The sequence below is a fragment of the Schistocerca piceifrons genome, chromosome 3, assembly GCF_021461385.2.
Source record: "Schistocerca piceifrons isolate TAMUIC-IGC-003096 chromosome 3, iqSchPice1.1, whole genome shotgun sequence".
Lineage (NCBI taxonomy): Eukaryota > Metazoa > Arthropoda > Insecta > Orthoptera > Acrididae > Schistocerca > Schistocerca piceifrons.
The window spans coordinates 638936276-638955297 of NC_060140.1; the positions used below are offsets into that span (position 1 = coordinate 638936276).

Genomic DNA, 19022 nt, shown 5'->3' on the forward strand with positions numbered 1-19022 from the left:
AGATATCTTCAGTGGTGTGAGGGTAGTGTTCTGAACAACATTCCGCCAGTATTTAGTTCATTTACCGACTGGGAGATTAGGAGAAGTCTGTTTTCAGGTTCATCAGTACTTGCAAGTACATGTGGCAAGAGCGAGCCATTAATGCTTATTTTCCCCTGAGCAACAGGTGTTGAAGTGTGGAAGTGTGGACGCACAAACTAACAGGCATAGTCCACTTAGTGGTGCAGTTAAGACTGTGCAGGAAACATCAGGTACTGACGTATTTGCGAGAAGATTATTAGAGGTAGATGAAAAACACCTAACACCCTGAAGTCGGTGCATATTAAGATAACAATGATCACAATATCTGCACTTACACCCTAACAAACAGTAGAATTCGCTCGAAGATGCAGGACGAGACAGCCACTCCGTGTGTCTTGTGTCAAGGAACGGACATGTTCACAGCAAGACAAGTATCCATACTGACATCGTGGCTACGTATGGAGTAACAGAGAGCGTCAGCATGCCGGCCGTCGTGGCTTCCCTTGACGTCGCAAAAGAGAGAGGCCGACTGAACCTCTCAACGACCAAAATAGACACAGAAGGGGCACCACGTCATATTTTCAGACGATTTCAGGTTCTTCTTACAGTCGCAAGGTGGAAATATCAGTATCCAGAGGCTGCTAGTAGAACGAAGGTGAGCCAGGTTCAAAAAATATCAGTATCCAGAGGCTGCTAGTAGAACGAAGGTGAGCCAGGTTCAAAAAATATCAGTATCCAGAGGCTGCTAGTAGAACGAAGGTGAGCCAGGTTCAAACGGTTCAAATGGCTCTGAGCACTATGGGACTTAACATCTGAGGTCATCAGTCCCCTATAACTTAGAACTACTTAAATCTAACTAACCTAAGGACATCACACACATCCATGCCCGAGGCAGGATTCGAACCTGCGACCGTAGTGGTCGCGTTGTTCCAGACTTATGTGCCAGGTTCCTTCCGTTCGCTATCGTTATTCGGGCCCAGCACCTCGTGCGATCGTATGTATTGCCGTTAGGTACACAGTTCACCTCTGGTTGCAGTAGCCTCCAATTTGGACAGCAAGCGCTACATTTCTGACACGTCAAGACCAGTGCCAGTGCAGTGTCTTCTACGTCTCATATTTCAACAAAATAATGCAAGATTGCATGTTGTCTGCCCTATCCTGCCCTCCCTCTGTGTACAAGGTGTTCGACTGTTGTACCAGCCAGGATGCTCTTTTCTACTGAAAACATTTGCACACGGGTTGCCGAGAGACTGGCGCGCATTCACTCACCAGCCACTATGGTTGAAGAACACTGGCGCAAGGCTGAAGCAGCAAGGAATGACGTACCCATATCAGACATCCAAGCTCAGTTCGACAGAATACATACAATAAACAAAATTTCACAATTTTTGGTATTCTTGCTGGTGTTACTGTTTTAATGGTCAGCAGTACGTTTATTGAATTTTCAATGGAATCGAAAGATAATGACTTGAGATATTTTTTAGTTGAGCTGCGCATGTAAATGTCTGAAACAGATAATATTTTCAACCTGAAGGACGTATACTACCTAAACTCAAGATGCCACATTCCAGAATATTTAGCTGCGTTCAACGAAGTAGAAGAGACTGAAGACACAAAGCAATGAAAGACATTATCTGCCAGTAGGATTGATTTTTATCAATGAGGCAAGTTGAAAATATGTGCCAGACTGGGATTCGAACTCGGGTCTCCTGATTATTATGCAGATGCACTGGCCGCTACCCCATCTGTATACAGTGGTCAGCGCAGCTGCACGACCACCCTAGGAGGCTTCAATGATCTCAACTTATTCATACACTACTGATGTACTGTCCCTTGCCCATTTTCCAGCTATCTCAAAATACGTTTGTTCTTTCAGACATGTCCGAAAGAACAGACACCCCATATGTTGAAGAGATTGGTTAGTTTCCATCAAATATACATTTTTAACTTGAAATCGAACGAAACGAGGTCGAAGTGGAAACATCAACAGAGTGAAGCTTATTATTTTACATCCCATTGTTGCCGCTGTCGTTACATACGCAAAGTAGATCGTAGTAATACCTCAAGCACACAGAGAATTTTAGAATTCCAAAGTCAAAAAGTAAGACGACCTTAAGTTAACATGGCTTATGTTGGTTTTCATCACCAGCAATGTAACACTTTAGTGCTGCCTTTGACTCTCGCTCTCTTGGAATTTAATTACATGTACTTTAGCCGCTGATGAAAGTAATTTTGCGAGTAACCACATCAGCAAAAACGGTAATTCTCTGAAGACCTACATAAGACTAATAATAACAATACTAATAACATTAAAGTAAACATCATAAAGGCTGAATAAAACAATTCATAAGTTCGAGGAAATAAAGTAAACACTGCCTTCGACAAGATCAGGCTATTAAAGTACTATAACGTTCAAAGTAGTCTTCGTGTTGGTGTTTGCTTTTTATAGTAGTAGATCTCACCTGCAGATATGAAACGAATTGGAAGGATGAAAGACCAGTATAATATTATAATAGTAATTGGTCTTAGTTTCATCGTCTAAGAATGTACAGAAGACTGCCATTATGCTGCAAGGACAGGCGGATATGCCCGCCATTAAGACTGGATGGCTCCTTGTTGAATGTAGACACAAAATTGTGTTATCTAGGCTCGACAGTATCAGAAGGCCACTCTAGAGAACTGTCAAAGCAGCGAATACTTTCGGGAAGCTCCTCTCAGAGTATGGGACCACAAACATTTGACAGCGAACACAAAAATACTCATTTATGGAATATGTATGTTGAGTAGCCTCTTGTATTGTTCCTAAGGATCATATGATAAACGACAACCTAAGCTCAACGCCTTTCACCTGCTGTGCACACGAGAAACGAAATATTCTAGGGATACCATGGAGGGACCATGTGACTGAACACTGCGAACTACTGAGTGTCATGTAGTGAGATAGCATAGTGAGATACATTGTGAGATAGCACTTGCCAAGAGAATACCTGTAAGATTGCTTTGCGCTTTAAGGACTGCGCAAAGCGCGACATTAACGCATCTAATGTTGACTGCGGCAAATGGGAAGAGCTGGCCGAAGACCGCAACAGGAAAGAAGGTGACAAGTTCCGTGACGGCGTCTGACTAAGTAACTTGGCTGCGAAACGGGAGCGTCGAAAAGTGCCACGAACTCCTCGTTCTAGATGATAGCCATTTGCCCCACCTGTGGGCGCCAAGAGGGCTTTCGTATTAGATTGCTTAGTCTCCAACGAAAGTGCCTTCTTGAAGCTACTTGAATCTTAGGAAGCAAAGGCCTTTTATTGATGATGACACTGATCCAGTTAGCATTGACATATATATTCTGGTAAGCAATTAGCAAATTCGAAAGTAGACAGAATCTATCTCCAAAAAAGCACTTTCAAATGTCCTGATAAGAATGTTAAGTTCAGACGTTTTGCCAATAATAAAGCCTACCCCTGGAACGTGCTGCATGCTTCTTATTTGAGAAGTCGAACAAAGTAATTGTCACTTCTTGTGATCTTTATTATAACATATTAATTACGCAAAAACTTTTGTCAGTAAGTACATTGATACATATTCTCATTACATGTGGTCAGTTAACACAATGATATTTATTTTTCAATTACAATATTTTTTTGTAAGTAATTCAACCGAGGGCAGAGAGTGGCAACTATCTCTGGCAGGAAGTTCGGTAATTTCCAAGAATGATTGCCTATCGAAGTCGCGGGTTCCAAACGATACATATCGAACGTGCAATCGTAAATGGATCCTGAGATTCTGGTGGCGGGTGTTATGAGTATGTTTACGTTGGTCACTACGGCAACGACAAAAGATGAGCGTTACAAAAATACTTGTAATTGCAAAGGAGACGAATTACCTTACCCGTCGTCGGTGATGTCGTCATGTGAAAGTTCGTTACGATGGTCTGGATGGATAATTTGGAAGAGTCGAACCATGTATCTTTCCTAACACTCGTTCGTTTTCCACACTGTCCGCAATGAAATTGTAACGGTATTTCAGCATCGCAACTGTTCTTACGAAGTTTTACACACTTCCTACCACCACAGTCTACATAGTCCCTTCTTTGCGCGCCCGGTAGTACTCCATATTTGCGACAAAAGTCGGACAATTTTCTACGCTGAATAAACATGGAATTAGATTTTTCCATGTGAGAGAATCCGCCGAAGAAACATCAAGAGCACCAGACGTCCCACTCACTGACGACATAAACCTTCTGGGTTTCCCTAGCAACTCACAAATAATTCGCGGAGGTATGTAAATTAGAGCAACTAAGGGAACGACGGAAAACAGATAAAAATTACGATCACAAATAATTGATCGCAACGCTCGCCACAGGTGTCACATGATCGATTTACGACCGCACGGTCGATACATATCGTTTGGACCCCGTGACTTCGATAGGTACTCATTCTTGGAAATTACCGGGAAGTCTTCTCTGCATTGGCCATGGGTTAGTGTGCGGCAGTGGTCGGCTTATTATCTCTGGTGGCAGCAATGAAGATTCTGCCGTCGATGCACTGCGCCACTCTTCCTCACGATATGAAGCAAACGGGAACAAACATTTATGTAACTCATTTGTGTAACTTGTTAGGTATTTTAGCATTATGTTATCTTCTCAGCTGCACATATTGGGGCAATGAGACTTATGGAGTAAGAGCCATAATTTCTGGTACACCACAACAAATGAAAAGCTACTAGGTATATAAGTGTCAAGTCATTGTTCGAGTTTCATTGCAAGCATTATTTTACTTTCATTTAAATTCTAAGTTTATCTACAAATGGAAATGTTATTTAATGAACACTGATCATGATTTTCCAATAAAAATAGCATCTGTTCTTTCATTTATCAGTCACAAGAAAATAAATTAAATTTGTCCCTGACGTGTGACGTGTCTTATTGTTAAATGAAAAAATTGTATATATATCAATAATACAGTTCAGTTTCTAGAAATAAAGAAGTATCGTATCTGCGATTTGATGTTTCAATTTTTGTATCATATTTGAACTGACTATGAATACTCGCATTTGAAGAGATCAGCCATTAAATATAAAAAGATGTTACTCTTTTTAAAACTATGATTCAATATTTTTTAATTAACATTTCTATTCAATAATAAATTTTTGGTTCCCTTAACAGTAAATTATTCACTAAAAGTGGGGGCAGTTCAAGAAATCTGATTCATCAAAAAAATGTAACAGGGACTTGTAACTACAGAATCTTCGAAGGCAAACCAGCAATCAGCATTGTAGAATGGATGGCATTACTGGATTCAGTTTTCTATGCTCATAAAGTATAACAGAGAGTGTAAACGAATTAAAATCTGCCTCATAACGGCAATCTGTCCTGTCAACTAAACGCAAAAACAGAAAATACATACTCATTAATTGCCATGCACTGATAGATCAAGACAACAGAATAAATCTGGGATAAGAGATGTATTTGGGAACTTCAAGAAACTGAGGTATCCAAAACACCGAAGATGAACACCACATTGCTTTTGCGGGCTATCAGCGCGTAAACTGGTAGAGAAAACTAATTTACAAACGTAGTAGGGCGTTACCCAGTCCACAAAGGAACCAACACAAATGGTGTGAGACTGATCAGTCTATGTCAAAATTCTAACTCGAAATTAATGTCCACCTTCCTCAGAAAACTCCAAAGAAAAGCGAAAACATTGATCTCGCAATCCTGATGTTGGGAGAATTTCAGTTAGATAATGTAGATGTTTGTCAAGAAAGCACTATGGAAGTTATCAGTGTGTATGGAATGGTGAATTTGATGCTGATCATTACCTCTCTGAAAGTGAGGCTAAACTCCTACATAATAAAATAAAATTAGAATCACAAAACCATAAAAAATGATACAGGCACTCTAAAATAAAACAATAGATTCAAAAATATCAGCTAAACATGGCAATTGGTTAGAATCACCTAACTAAAATAACAGTGCTGCACAGAAAACATTTGGATGAATCAGGGACAAAAATGAAATATGTGAGAATGGAGAACTTGAAGAAGCTTTAACAGAGAGGGCCAGAAAATGGAAAGTGGAAATGCTGAAGAAAAACTGAACACCGCGAGCAGTTTAAAGAGCAAAGAAAGGAAACAGCAAGAGCAATCAGAAGAACTAAAAGAGATTTAATAAAGAAGAAAGCTGCAGAAATTGAGGAAGACTTTTCGAAAAACAATGTCCTTGATTTGGATCAGACATTGAAGGGCAGTCTCAAGGGATAGAAAATTTCCAGGTGTGTGTTTAATAAATGAGAATGGGAAACTTGTCTTAAGAAACAACAGAAATATTGAAATACTTTGAAAATAATTTGATCAGCTTCTTAATTGTCCAGAACCAATCCATCAGCTGAAATTCTCAAACGCTCTTGAAGCTGAAGAAATAATGAAAACCTTAAAGAAAGTAAACGTCATGGAGAAGTCACTATTACAGCGGAACTTTTGAAATGGTCTCTACGAAAAATAAAAAAAAAAGAAATAGGTGAAATTTAACTTTGAGGAAACCAGAAAAACAGAAAAAATCCCAGCAGAGTAGAAGGTAGCCATGATACATAAACTACACAAGACGTTAACAACTATACAGGAATCTCTTTGCTGCCAGTTGCATACAAAATATTTTCCAAAATTTTATGAAACAGAGTAGAAACAAAAATGGAAAGTCATTTGGTTGGTCTTAGGAAGGACAGACCACCTTCTGAAAAAAATATTTAATCTCGCGCCAGTCGTTCACCACAGATTACTGAATTGAAAAGATATTGTAGTAATGTTTGTTGATTTCCAAAAGGTCTTTGATACGGTCGACAAGCAATCTACAGATAAAGTAATCTGAGAATTCAGAGTAAAGTCTAAATCAACGGATTTAATTCGTGAAACATTTACAGACGCAGTATCTAAAGTGGATTTTGTGAGAGAAATATGTCAGCCCTTCAAAATACGCTCAGATGTTTGGCAAGGTGATTGCGTATCACCAATTCTTTTTAACTGTGTTCTAGAAAAAAACAGTGAGAATTTGGGATGAAACATCCAATGAATATACTTCATATCACAAAAAGCTGGACTAAATTGTTTCGCATTTGCAGATGATTTTGTTACAGTTTCTAAAAATGTGATATCTGCTGTAACACAAATTGGTCTTTCAGAAGAAATAGTCATGACTGGCCTACAAATATCTGCAGAGAAAACCATCGAAACGCATCGAAATTTCTGAAATCATATACTGGCCAAATTGGAAAGGTTGAAAATTTAAGTATCTTGGGGAGACAATTCATATAAAGGTTTGGAAAATATTACTATAGAGGAAAGTACACCTAAAATGGGAAAGGTATATGATGTAATCAGACTTTTAGAACGAAAAAAGCCTGTGTAAAACCGCAAAAATAAGACATTACGATACAGCAGTGAAACCATAATGTCTATGTGCAAACGAATGTCTGGTATTAAACCAAAATTAGGATAAACTGGAAATAGTAGGCGAATCATTAGGAAACTATTACGACCACGAAAAGCTGTATAAGGTTGAAAGATACGTAGTAATGATGTAATTTATCGAAACACTGGAAACGTAGCAGGAGTAAGGGAAAAAGAAGACTAATATTTTTTGGGCGTTTATATCTTTTGCAAGCCAGTAGACTCATCAAAAAGATCTTCAAATATCTGTGGGATAAGAGGTTAATAATATATCAGAGCCATAAAGTAAAAAAGAATTTAGTAAAAAATAATTTAAAAGCTGAAGAAACAACTGACAGAGAGGCATATAGGGAAAAAGTGTTAAATATGGAAGGATTCCAAGATAGAAGAGAGGAAAATACCGGTATGAAGTAGTCAGAAGATAGGAAGAAAAAAAAACGTAGTGAACAGATGAAAGGGTAATGTAAGGAAAGAGAACAACGACGAATAGGGAACTGAAATTGGCACGTGATCCTTAGGTGGCCTATTCGAGAAGAAAAAATATATAAATTTTAATAAAAGTAAAAAAAAAGTTGCTACTAGCGAGATTTGAATCAGCGACTTTAAGATTACAAAACTTGTGTGCCATGCAGTCAGCTGCCAGCGACCGTATTAAGAAATTAGAAATGGTACTTATAAAACAGTGCTTGGAAATGTAATCTTCAAAGCCAAGTTTTGAAGGTAGATCGTTTTAGTCTAACTGCTGTAGGACACCGAAGTCCAGAAACTAATCTTCAAATTCCGTAAGTGTGAAGAAAATCGAAGAGGGCCAATCTAAGAGTTCCCCTTGTAAGATAACCTTCGTGGATACAATACATCAGAGCCCCCTAGACGGCCAATAATTTTGCGTAATTTTTTTCTGAAGCGCAATAATATTGAACATCTAGGGGTGAGATTGAGAGGCTGTGCAATAATATTGATAACATCAAAAAGTTCTGAAATATTTTTCTCTGCCCGGAAATATCCTGCCGTCTGCGGGCAGTATTGACAATATTCTTTCCAGGCTCTCGCGAGGAACAGACTGTGGATATCAGTGCGTTCACTTTGAATTTTGTTGTGGTGTTGAAAATGAGTCCAAAGCAAGACGAAAAAGTGTTCTGATTGGAGTTCATCGAAATGTATAAATAATTGTCGGCGTTGTGGTATGTTTAGTTCAAAATGGTTCAAATGGCTCTGAGCACTATGCGACTTAATTTCTGAGGTCATCAGTCGCCTAGAACTTAGAACTAATTAAACCTAACTAACCTAAGGACATCACACACATCCATGCCCGAGGCAGGATTCAAACCTGCGACCGTAGCGGTCGCTCGGTTCCAGACTGTAGCGCCTAGAACCGCACGGCCACTCCGGCCGGCCTGTGGTACGTTTAAGGAGATGAGTACAAAAACAGAAATTACGAATGAATCGTATGAATTGTTGCTCAGAAAATACGGCAAAATCCCCACGAACGACGAAGTTTAACAAAAATTAGTTAACGCAAGGTTATGAAAAGAAGTGTATACCCGTTACTATGTCTCAACTCCCTTAAGGTGAAATTATACTTCTAAATTAAAAGTCTTCGAAAGAACTGAACTGTCAGTGGCAAAGTACTGAAGCGTAACAGATACGGCTGGTCCCGGCGGCGGTTCGAGTCCTCCCTCGGGCATGGGTGTGTGTGTTTGTCCTTAGGATAATTTAGATTAAGTAGTGTGTAAGCTTAGAGACTGATGACCTTAGCAGTTAAGTCCCATAAGATTTCACACACATTTGAACATTTTTCGTAACAGATAAACGCTGACTTGAAGAAATTAGGTCTCTCATTGTAGTGTCTTGTGTTTTGATCGTGTGGATATGGGCATCACAGATATTTATCCGGAGTGAGTGTGAGGGTGTGCAACACTCTAACATTGCCATTATCGATGTAAATGAGTTGGTCAGTTCTGAGATATATCATACCACAAGAACTAAATTTTATAGGTGGCACAAAGAAACATTATTTCTCACAGAACTCATGGTCGTTCACTCAGTATTATTCACACGTTCATTACTTCGAAGTTTAGAACAACAAACGATTATACAGCAATTGCTAAGTGCGTAGTACTGCCTGACTGCGGTCAACCACGTAGTGAGTGCTACATTTCGCTAAATGAAAGATTTGGCGTAACCAAAACACCGTGCTCTAGATTCCAGGGGGAAGGGGTTGGAGGTAAGTGCCTATGTATGATGAGCCATAAACACATGAAAAAGTTATGATAATCTTTTCTTACGTCCAACTTCAATCCTCTTAACAAGTTTCGTGAGCGATCTTTGACGCTCCGAGTTCCAAAGCCGGCCGAAGTGGTCGTGCAGTTAAAGGCGCTGCAGTCTGGAACCGCAAGACCGCTACGGTCGCAGGTTCGAATCCTGCCTCGGGCATGGATGTTTGTGATGTCCTTAGGTTAGTTAGGTTAAACTAGTTCTAAGTTCTAGGGGACTAATGACCTCAGCAGTTGAGTCCCATAGTGCTCAGAGCCATTTTCTTTTCTTTTTTTTTTTTTTTTTTGACGCTCCGAGTTCCAAGTCTTCATCCACTTTTTTTTCCGCTTGCAACAAAAAGTTGAGCAATCACCATAGCAGCAGATTCTTTATCCTCAACATTGCAAACCACAATATTATTGGGAAGTCTAGGGAGGACGTCAGTCATACTGAACAGCATTATTGCGCAGTGTTATTGACTGTCTAGGTACTGCCTTAGTCAGCAGTCAGATCTTCCTGACGGCTGAGACATGCAGTAACGTAAAGTATACTACTGGCCATTAAAATTGCTACACCACGAAGATGACGTGCTACAGACGCGAAATTTAACCGACAGGATGCTGTGATATGCAAATGATTAGCTTTTCAGAGCATTCACACAAGCTTGGCGCCGGTGGCGACACCTACAACGTGCTGACACGAGGTGTTTCCAATCGACTTCTCATACACAAACGGCAGTTGACCGGCGTTGCCTGGTGAAACGTTGTTGTGATGCCTCGTGTAAGGAGGAGAAATGCGTACCATCACGTTTTCCACTTTGATAAAGGTCGGATTGTAGCCTATCGCGATTGCGGTTTATCGTATCGCGACATTGCTGGTCGCGTTGGTCGAGATCCAATGGCTGTTAGCAGAATATGGAATCGGTGGGTTCAGGAGGGTAATAAGGAACACCGTGCTGAACCCCAACGGCCTCGTATCACTAGCAGTTGAGATAATAAGCATCTTATCCGGATGGGTGTAACGGATCTTGCAGCTACGTCTCGATCCCTGAGTCAACAGATGGGGACGTTTGCAAGACAACAACCATCTGCACGAACAGTTCGACGACGTTTGAATCAGCATGGACTATCAGCTCGGCCGGACGTTGTGGCGGAGCGGTTCTAGGCGCTTGTCTGGAACCGCGCGACCGCTTCGGTCGCAGGTTGGAATCCTGCCTCGGGTATGTATGTGCGTGATGTCCTTAGGTTAGGTAGGTTTAAGTAGTTCTAAGTTCTAGGGGACTGATGACCTCAGATGTTAAGTCCCATAGTGCTCAGAGCCATTTGAACCAAGCCTACCAGCTCGGAGACCATGGCTGCGGTTAGCCTTGACGCTGCATCACAGACAGGAGCGCCTACGATGGTTTACTCAACGACGAACCTGGGTGCACGAATGGCAAAACGTCATTTTTTTCGGATCAATCCAGGTTCTGTTTACAGCATCATGATGGTCGCATCTGTGTTTGTCGACATCGCCGTGAACGCACATTGGAAGCGTGTATTTGTCATCGCCATACTGGCATATCACCCTGAGTGATGGTTTGGGGTGCCATTGGTTACACGTCTCGGTCACCTCTTGAACAGTGGACGTTACATTTCAGATGTGTTACGACCCGTGGCTCTACCCTTCATTCGATCCCTGCAAAACCCTACATTTCAGCAGGATAATGCACGACCGCATGTTGCAGGTCCTGTACGGGCCTTTCTGGATACAGAAGATGTTCGACTGCTGTCCTGGCCAGCACATTCTCCAGATCTCTCACCAATTGAAAAGCTCTGGTCCATGGTGGCCGAGGAACTGGCTCGTCACAATACGCCAGTCACTACTCTTGATGAAGTGAGGTATCGTGTTGAAGCTACATGGATAGCTGTACCTGTACAGGCCATCCAAGCTCTGTTTGACTCAATGCGCAGGCGTATCAAGGCCTTTATTACGGCCAGAGGTGGTTGTTCCGGGTACTGATTTCTCAGGATCTATGCATCCAAATTGCGTGAAAATGTAGTCACATGTCAGTTCTAGTAAAATATATTTGTCCAATGAATACTATCTGCATTTCTTCTTGGTGCAGCAATTTTAATGGCCAGTAGTGTGCTACCACAACTATGCATCGGAACAGTATAAGTAATATGCCACTTTCCGAATGACAACATGAGAGCACAACGATTTCCTGTCTGCAGCGGTGTACCTGGGCTACGCGGTGGTGGACCTGTCGCCGGACGGGCGCTTCCTGTCACTGGCGACGTGCGTGCGGTACGCCATGTCGTGCTCGGCGGCCGTGCTGGCGCGCGACGTGGCCGACGCGGCGCGGCGCGCCGACATGACGGACGTGCACCGGCGGCTGACGCGCGCGCGCCTCAACCACACAGAGGCCGGCTACCCCAAGGACCCGCAGGCGTGCAGCGCCGGCGCGCAGCTGCCGCGCCACCGCGACGCGCAGCTGCAGGCCGTTCAGTACCGCCTCTGAGGGCCGCCTCCTGCCACACACCTGGCGACGGCAGGCACGCTGTAAAAGCGACGCATCCGTGCTGTGGGGCACACACTCACAGCTGACAACTGTACTGACGAGCAGGACAATCGGACAGTCACAGAAGCTGGTAGTGGGAATAACTGATAGATTTCCTACTTGTCAGAAGCTACTGCTATCGGGGGACTCGACTGGAAAGGGTCTAACGCCACTCAGTTAGAACTTCTCGATTATGCTGTCGTCTGCTAACTTACACCGCTGGATTTTAATTTCTCAATTTAGTACCACATATATAAAGCCAAGGAAAATGAAAGTATACAGGTTGACAGAGGGCTGACGCCATCAGATATTTTGTTCGACATGCAAATCGAAAGAAGTGCATGTTTATGAAAGAAAAATGTCGCGGAACTTCCTGATGGAAGTTTCTTGACAACTGCCAAACGTACAGGAAATGGTGGCGGAGAATGCGATGAAAAATATGTGGAAGGGGTTTAGCAGATGCAGCCGAGGAACAAGATGAAACTAGATGCTGCTGGGTGGACGAATCTTAAGCTCTACAGCGGTGAAGCTGGGTCAGAACCAGCCTGCTCAACACTGCGGGTGTAAGATGACGGAGCAGATAAAGACTCAAGTCATTCGGAATTATAAATTACCAAAGTGAAGTTTAGTACAATAGCAAAGCAGCGAAGCCAGAAATATGTGACTGTAATATTTTGATGCTTATTCAAATGAACTTACATAAACCGACAAACCTCCTTGAGGAAACAAAAGCTTTACAGTGTTATTCTAGTAAAACTATATTTTAGTGACATTAACTCATTTTCAGTCGAGAGCCTCAAGTGCAAAAACTATAGTGCCACGAGCCAGTGTTTGCGAATGAAGGGAGATTCAAGACTATGCAGCTTAGCGGCGGGACAAAGAGAAGCAGATGCTCGTTTTCGACTGCAAATATAGCAATGGAGTAGTGAAATTGGTGACATGGAAGGATAAGTGAGACAGGTATCTTCTCCAGGCTTGTGCCTGCTTCCTTCGCTATCGTACTCTCGCCAAAGTTCTCAGTCAGTAGTAGTTGCAAGCCTTCAGGCAAATACGAGTAGAACATTTCCTTCGTCCCTTTCCCATTGACCATTGAAATCCATCACTACTGTAGCGACGCAGCAGACGCAGCTACAGTGGTGCGCCAAAGGTAGCGGCGTGCAAGTTATGGGTAGTGTTAGCACATGTGCTAACTCTTGTCGGCGGTAAGCATGTGTTTGGTAATCGTGGTTCCTTTACAGTAGAAATGGGGCAGCTACAGCAGTTACATGCTCACTATCACGATCTGAGGAAATTCTTTCCAGCAGTAGTTCCAGGATACAGTGGGGGAACGGTGGTCAGTTCCTCGTCGCCGCCTCTTTGGTTGCTCTACAGTAAACTGATGACATTTCTGAGCACCATAATTGCCACATTCTTGGCGCTACAGTAAACTAAAATGTAAAATAATTAACTTGTGGCGTAATGTTATAAGGCTAATTGATTTGTTCATGTATTTTACTGAATCTGGAGGAAATGGTTCCTAATATAATCGAAAGTTGTAGGTTATATGGTTACAGCGGTGTCTCCTATTGTGTTGGAATTCACTACTGCTAACTGCAGTATAGATTTTGTTCTCTGTCAAAGAGTTGTACATTTAAGTAGAACAGGGAAATGGTGTGTCACTTATATTTTCTGACAGCGAATTTTACGACAAAAGCACTATCACTCACAACTTCAGCTCCGAATAGTTCTATCTGTAATATGGAACTAAATTTTCATATGTTTTTCATAAATAACTTTACATAATTTCACTTTTGTTCCCTTAAGAGTATTTTCCAATTTGTTACAGTGCTAATAATGGTAGTCTTAATAGACTTTGTTAAATTGTAATTTTTCTCTCCTAAAGGTCAAGCAGAAAATAGATATGTAAGCGAGAAATGTATTTTGCAGACGGAAATGCCACTTGTGCTCTAAGTTTCTTGGAACTGCCCAGCAGATCTGTATCTTTAAAATTTGATGCCGTGGTCCAACAGTATCACACACTTCATTGATCGTAGGTAGAGCAAACTAGGAACTGGATGTTAACAGTGTTCGTTTATTAACGTCATTATTAATTTTACACCCTTCTTGAAGAAAACTGTAATATATCAAGACGGTAAAGCTAGACCCAGTTGCCCCATGTTTCTACGCGAAGACGAAGCCCTCCCACGTGCTATGCTACAGAGACTACCTTCAGAGCACGAACTTCGGGCGATAAACTGTCGGTGGCATACATTCTATTCCCAGGAACAAGAACAGGAAAAGGATTGTTGTAAAATTTCCTTTTTTCCTACAAATAAAAACAGAGACAGAGGAATTGAATGTTGAATCAGCTGAACAATTATACGTTTATACCATTACATTTTCTGTAGTGCGGATTTTCACAGATATGTTTTATATATCTATCTTATATACAGTATCATATTTTTTTCAGTAAAACTTTGTGTATCCTAAACAGTTGTAGCTAAGAATATTACAAATAAAAGGCACAACAACGATTTGAAACTTAACACTTTTTTAAAAAATAATGGCCAATTTTCATAAATTGCAAGAAACAACCGTGATCCTCACCTTATCGCTCAGTTTCATTTGCACATCGCGTCTTGTTACTCAAGTTGACCAGATTTAAGGATGTTTAGATATGTGACATTTATGTTTCAAAACGCTTCCCCAGCCCTTGAAAAATCTATATCGTGAGTCCCAACGAGTAAATCACATGTATAGGACTTACAATATCCAGACTGCAGTTACCAATCAAAATGTAGGAAACTGAAATAACAAGATAAAGTACAGCTCCAAGAGACAACTCCCCTATCACTAGAACATCACTGCTGTTCTAACAGTCCTCATTAGTGACTTAAAACCGTTTATACAAGTCGCCAAGGGACACAGAGCAGGGTGTGAAATACTGTGTTTTACATAATCGAGGTAAATAACTCTGATCATTGTCTCCTGTCGGGAGAGTGCTGAAGTTCTCACTTCACGAGACTTTTAATATTGATCGCTGTAACTTCTCATTGCGACTTGAGCAAAGAATGGTACTAAGACTACGTAATCATTATAAACATTGGACACCGAGGAAGAATGATACCATGTGGCAGAACTTAAATATTTAAACTAAGCAGTGTGAACGAAACACATGATCTGATAAAAAAGCTGCAACACTACGTCCTTATTCGTCTCATTTTGGTTACTGTTTTTTGTTCTTACTAGAAAGTCTTTTGGTTACCGTTTTCTGTACTTACTACAACGCCCAGCAGCCATGTTTGTTTTTTAAGATTCAGCGTTTGTTTCATTTTTTGGTCAAATACAATATCGTTATTATTTTAAATAATTACACATGCCTGCTGCTGAACTCTAACCTCTATATTTGGATTTACCTTTGCTTTTACGTACTTATTGATTTCTTCTCTTTACATATTAATTTTCTTTATTATTTTAGACATGCTGCGGCTTGTGAACTAAACGGCCGTTAAAGGTAGTTCGTGAAGGCTCAACCAACCACAAATACTTTAGTGCTACAACCAGTTTCGGCCTTCCAAGCCTATCTTCAGAGTGTTGATCTTTTCAGTAACATAGAAGTTTTGATCAACAGCATGTTGTCTCCTTCTACGCTGCACAAGAATAGCTGAGTATTTAGTGCTATATTATAAATGGTTACATTAATAAAAAAGACACGCTAAAGTGCTTGTATTTTATTTAGCAATAATGCGAAGTAGTTGAGTTCACCTACGTCAGTTCCAGGAGATAGCTGTTTGTTTTGTTGTGGTCCACGTGATATTCCAGGTCGATGTATATTTTGTTGAGCTATACACAGCACTCATATTGTAAATAAGTTAATGAGGCACATTTCATGATATTCTTAACGTCAGTGCTGAGCATCGCACATGTACTATACACTTGATGGTATGTTTACAGTGCAAAGATTATCATTAAGTAAAGATAAAAAATATCATTCATTTCCTATTGACCAAGCATGCAAAAAGACAAAGATTGTATGAAGAATGTGCAAAATACAACATGTTAATAACAGAAAAAGGATTCATTCTAAGAATAATAGGACAAATTGTTTTTAGTGGGTATCTCTCTTTCTTTATTATGTAAGCGTCAGCCAAAAACTTGACGAAATACTTAAAAGACAACTGATTGCATAATATAAATTACACATGAACGCAAACACATTTATATATACAGACATTTTTTGATTATCATTACAATGTGTAAGTTCGTTGCAGGGAATACAAAATTAAAAAATTGAATAGAGGAATGACAACAACACATTTACTCATCATCGAACTGTATATTTATACAATTTCATACTGAGGTCTGGAACAGTTGAATTTTCCTGCGTTGTGCCTGTTATGAAGCTACTTTGTTTCTGCTTTCTGTGAATGGGAAATTTTTTAGAAACTGTTCTTTGGCTAGCTACAGCTGTTCATTTAGAACCTATTGGACTGTACTGAGGGTGTGATTATATATTTCTAGTTCCTCTAAGAGGTCCATTTTCTTGTCTTTGTTAGTGGTATGTACTATCTCCAAGTTGTCGTTAATGTTAGAAAAAGAGTGTCCATACCGATTCTTGTCAGTGGCTATTGCAGGTTTGTTTCAATTTTTTAGTCTAAAGGTATCCATGTAATCATGATACTGTATACTACAGCTTTTGGCAGTCTGCCCGGGATAAAATGTGGGACAATTGTCACAAATAATCTTGTAAATTCCAGATTTGCTCCATCTAGGCTGGTGAAGTTAGTGCCATGGATAATGATATGTTGCACAGTCTTATTGGTGCAGAAACTTATTTGAACTCCTGATCTTCAGAAAATATTATCATTTTGGTAGGAGATTGTTCTTATGAGGGGAATGCATGCATATAGGCCATCTTCCGCTACCAGTTGTGAACGTACTGCAGGTGATTTACTATCTTTAATTTTATTGTATAGGTGTTCAATTATTTGTGGTTTATAGGCATTATTTGTAGCTACTGTTTCGGTTATATTGATTTCTTTCTCCTTGGCAGATGGAATAAGGGGAATTTTCTGTATACAGTTTAATATGAATCTGAAATCGCCATTTTGTGGTGTGTATGGTGGTCTGAAGAATTACTTACAATTACATCTGTGGTGGTAGGTTCTCTATGAATTTCAGAGTCATGCTTTTGATTCAACGTTGTTATTCTAAGATCAAGAAAACTGATACCCTCTTTTGTCCGATGTTCAAAAATGAATCTGATACTGGGGTGTGTCTTACTCGCTGCATTTGCAAATGATTCTGTTTCATCTATGGCGCCAGAGAACAAGATCGGTGCATCATCAGTACACCTTTTATAATGTTTCAGATTGTCTTTACAATGGGAACTAGCGTCGACAAATTATTTTTCAAATGCTTAATACAAACGTCACCTGAAAGGCCTGCAAGGCTGCTTCCCGTTGCTATGCCATCTGGCTGCATACACATTTTCTTGTTGAATGGGAAGTAGTTACGTGCTAGAATTAATTCTAACATCGCTGTGAGTTCGCGTTTTTCTGCCTTGTAGAGCTTTATTTTTTTATTGAATTGCACTTAATTATTCCTGTAGTTTCCTGGACTAGTATATTTGTCCACTGGTTCACAGTGTCTAGGGAGACATATCTGGCACTACCTGGTATGGATACATCACTTACATTAGTAACAAATCGTTGGGAATTTCTGATACAGAAGTTCTCTTCAAATATGTAAAAGTTGCTAAGGAAATCTTTAAGCTTCTTCAGGATGTAATATGCAAGACTGTACCTTGAACTAACAATAGGATGTGCTGGGTAATGAGGTTTATGAATCCCTGGCTGAAATCTTATTTTTTTAGATATTGGGTTCATGACTAAGTTATGTTGAATATCAGCATCCGATGAAAGGTAGTTGACTTTTTTAATTAATTTCTGAAGCCTCGGCTGACGTTTGTGTGGAGCCAGTCTTCAGTTCTTTTGTCTTATTGTTAAGATATAATTGTGAGGTTTTTTTGATGCAATCTTCTTCATACATAATTACTGCAGAGATATTTTTATCTGCAATAACAATAAGGGCTTCGTTATCTTTGAGTTTTTATTAATACTAGTGACTATTTTTGAATCAGTTTCCCAGAATTGTGTGTTGATTGTAGATTTCCTGCAATAATTTATTTGACTTTTGAAGTCACAGTTTTTGTTTACATTGTATTAGTTTGGCTTCGCTACATGCAAGTTCTATTCTGATAACTAATTCGCTGATGTTTTTGTCATTGAGTTTTGGTGCAATCTTATGTCTGAGATCTCTATTTAGGAAACAAGTTCAGCTTCATCAAACAAAAGTACTCTTCCATAAAATTGAATTTATGTGGTGTTGGGGGTTTCAGTGAGATACTGTGTTAATTTTTAAGTAAGTTACTGAATTTTCTTTTTATGACTCCTGAAGATAATTGTCTTTTCTTTGGTTATCTATCTATTAATGTTACATAAGATGTGCATCAGGTCTGTAGGATACATCTGGTTACTGAGTTCAAGATGCAGTTTACATATTTGATTATTTAGTATGTCTTTTTCCTTGTCTAGGGATCTTATTTGAGTTTTTAACGCATTATTTCGCATTTAGATTTGGAAATCTGTGTTGAGTTACTCTGGCTGTTAATGTTAGCCTTATTGTAGATAGGGAGAAGCTAGACAGGTCTTGTTAAACTTTATCCTTTGTACCATCTTTGCAAGATGTAGTTTGCAGTTTTTCAGTGTATCAGCAATTTGGAATGCAT

General features: G+C 40.0%; 1 protein-coding gene across 1 annotated transcript in view; it reads left to right on the forward strand.

Annotated features, from left to right (window-relative positions):
- The window catches only part of LOC124788241, a 45314-nt gene extending 30548 nt beyond the window's left edge, over positions 1–14766 (forward strand). Inside the window, exon 4 of the mRNA XM_047255423.1 lies at positions 11928–14766. Within this exon, the coding sequence (XP_047111379.1) occupies positions 11928–12214 (287 nt within the window). The 3' untranslated portion in view covers positions 12215–14766. The remainder of the gene's footprint in view (positions 1–11927) is intronic.
- Positions 14767–19022: the final 4256 nt, after the last annotated feature.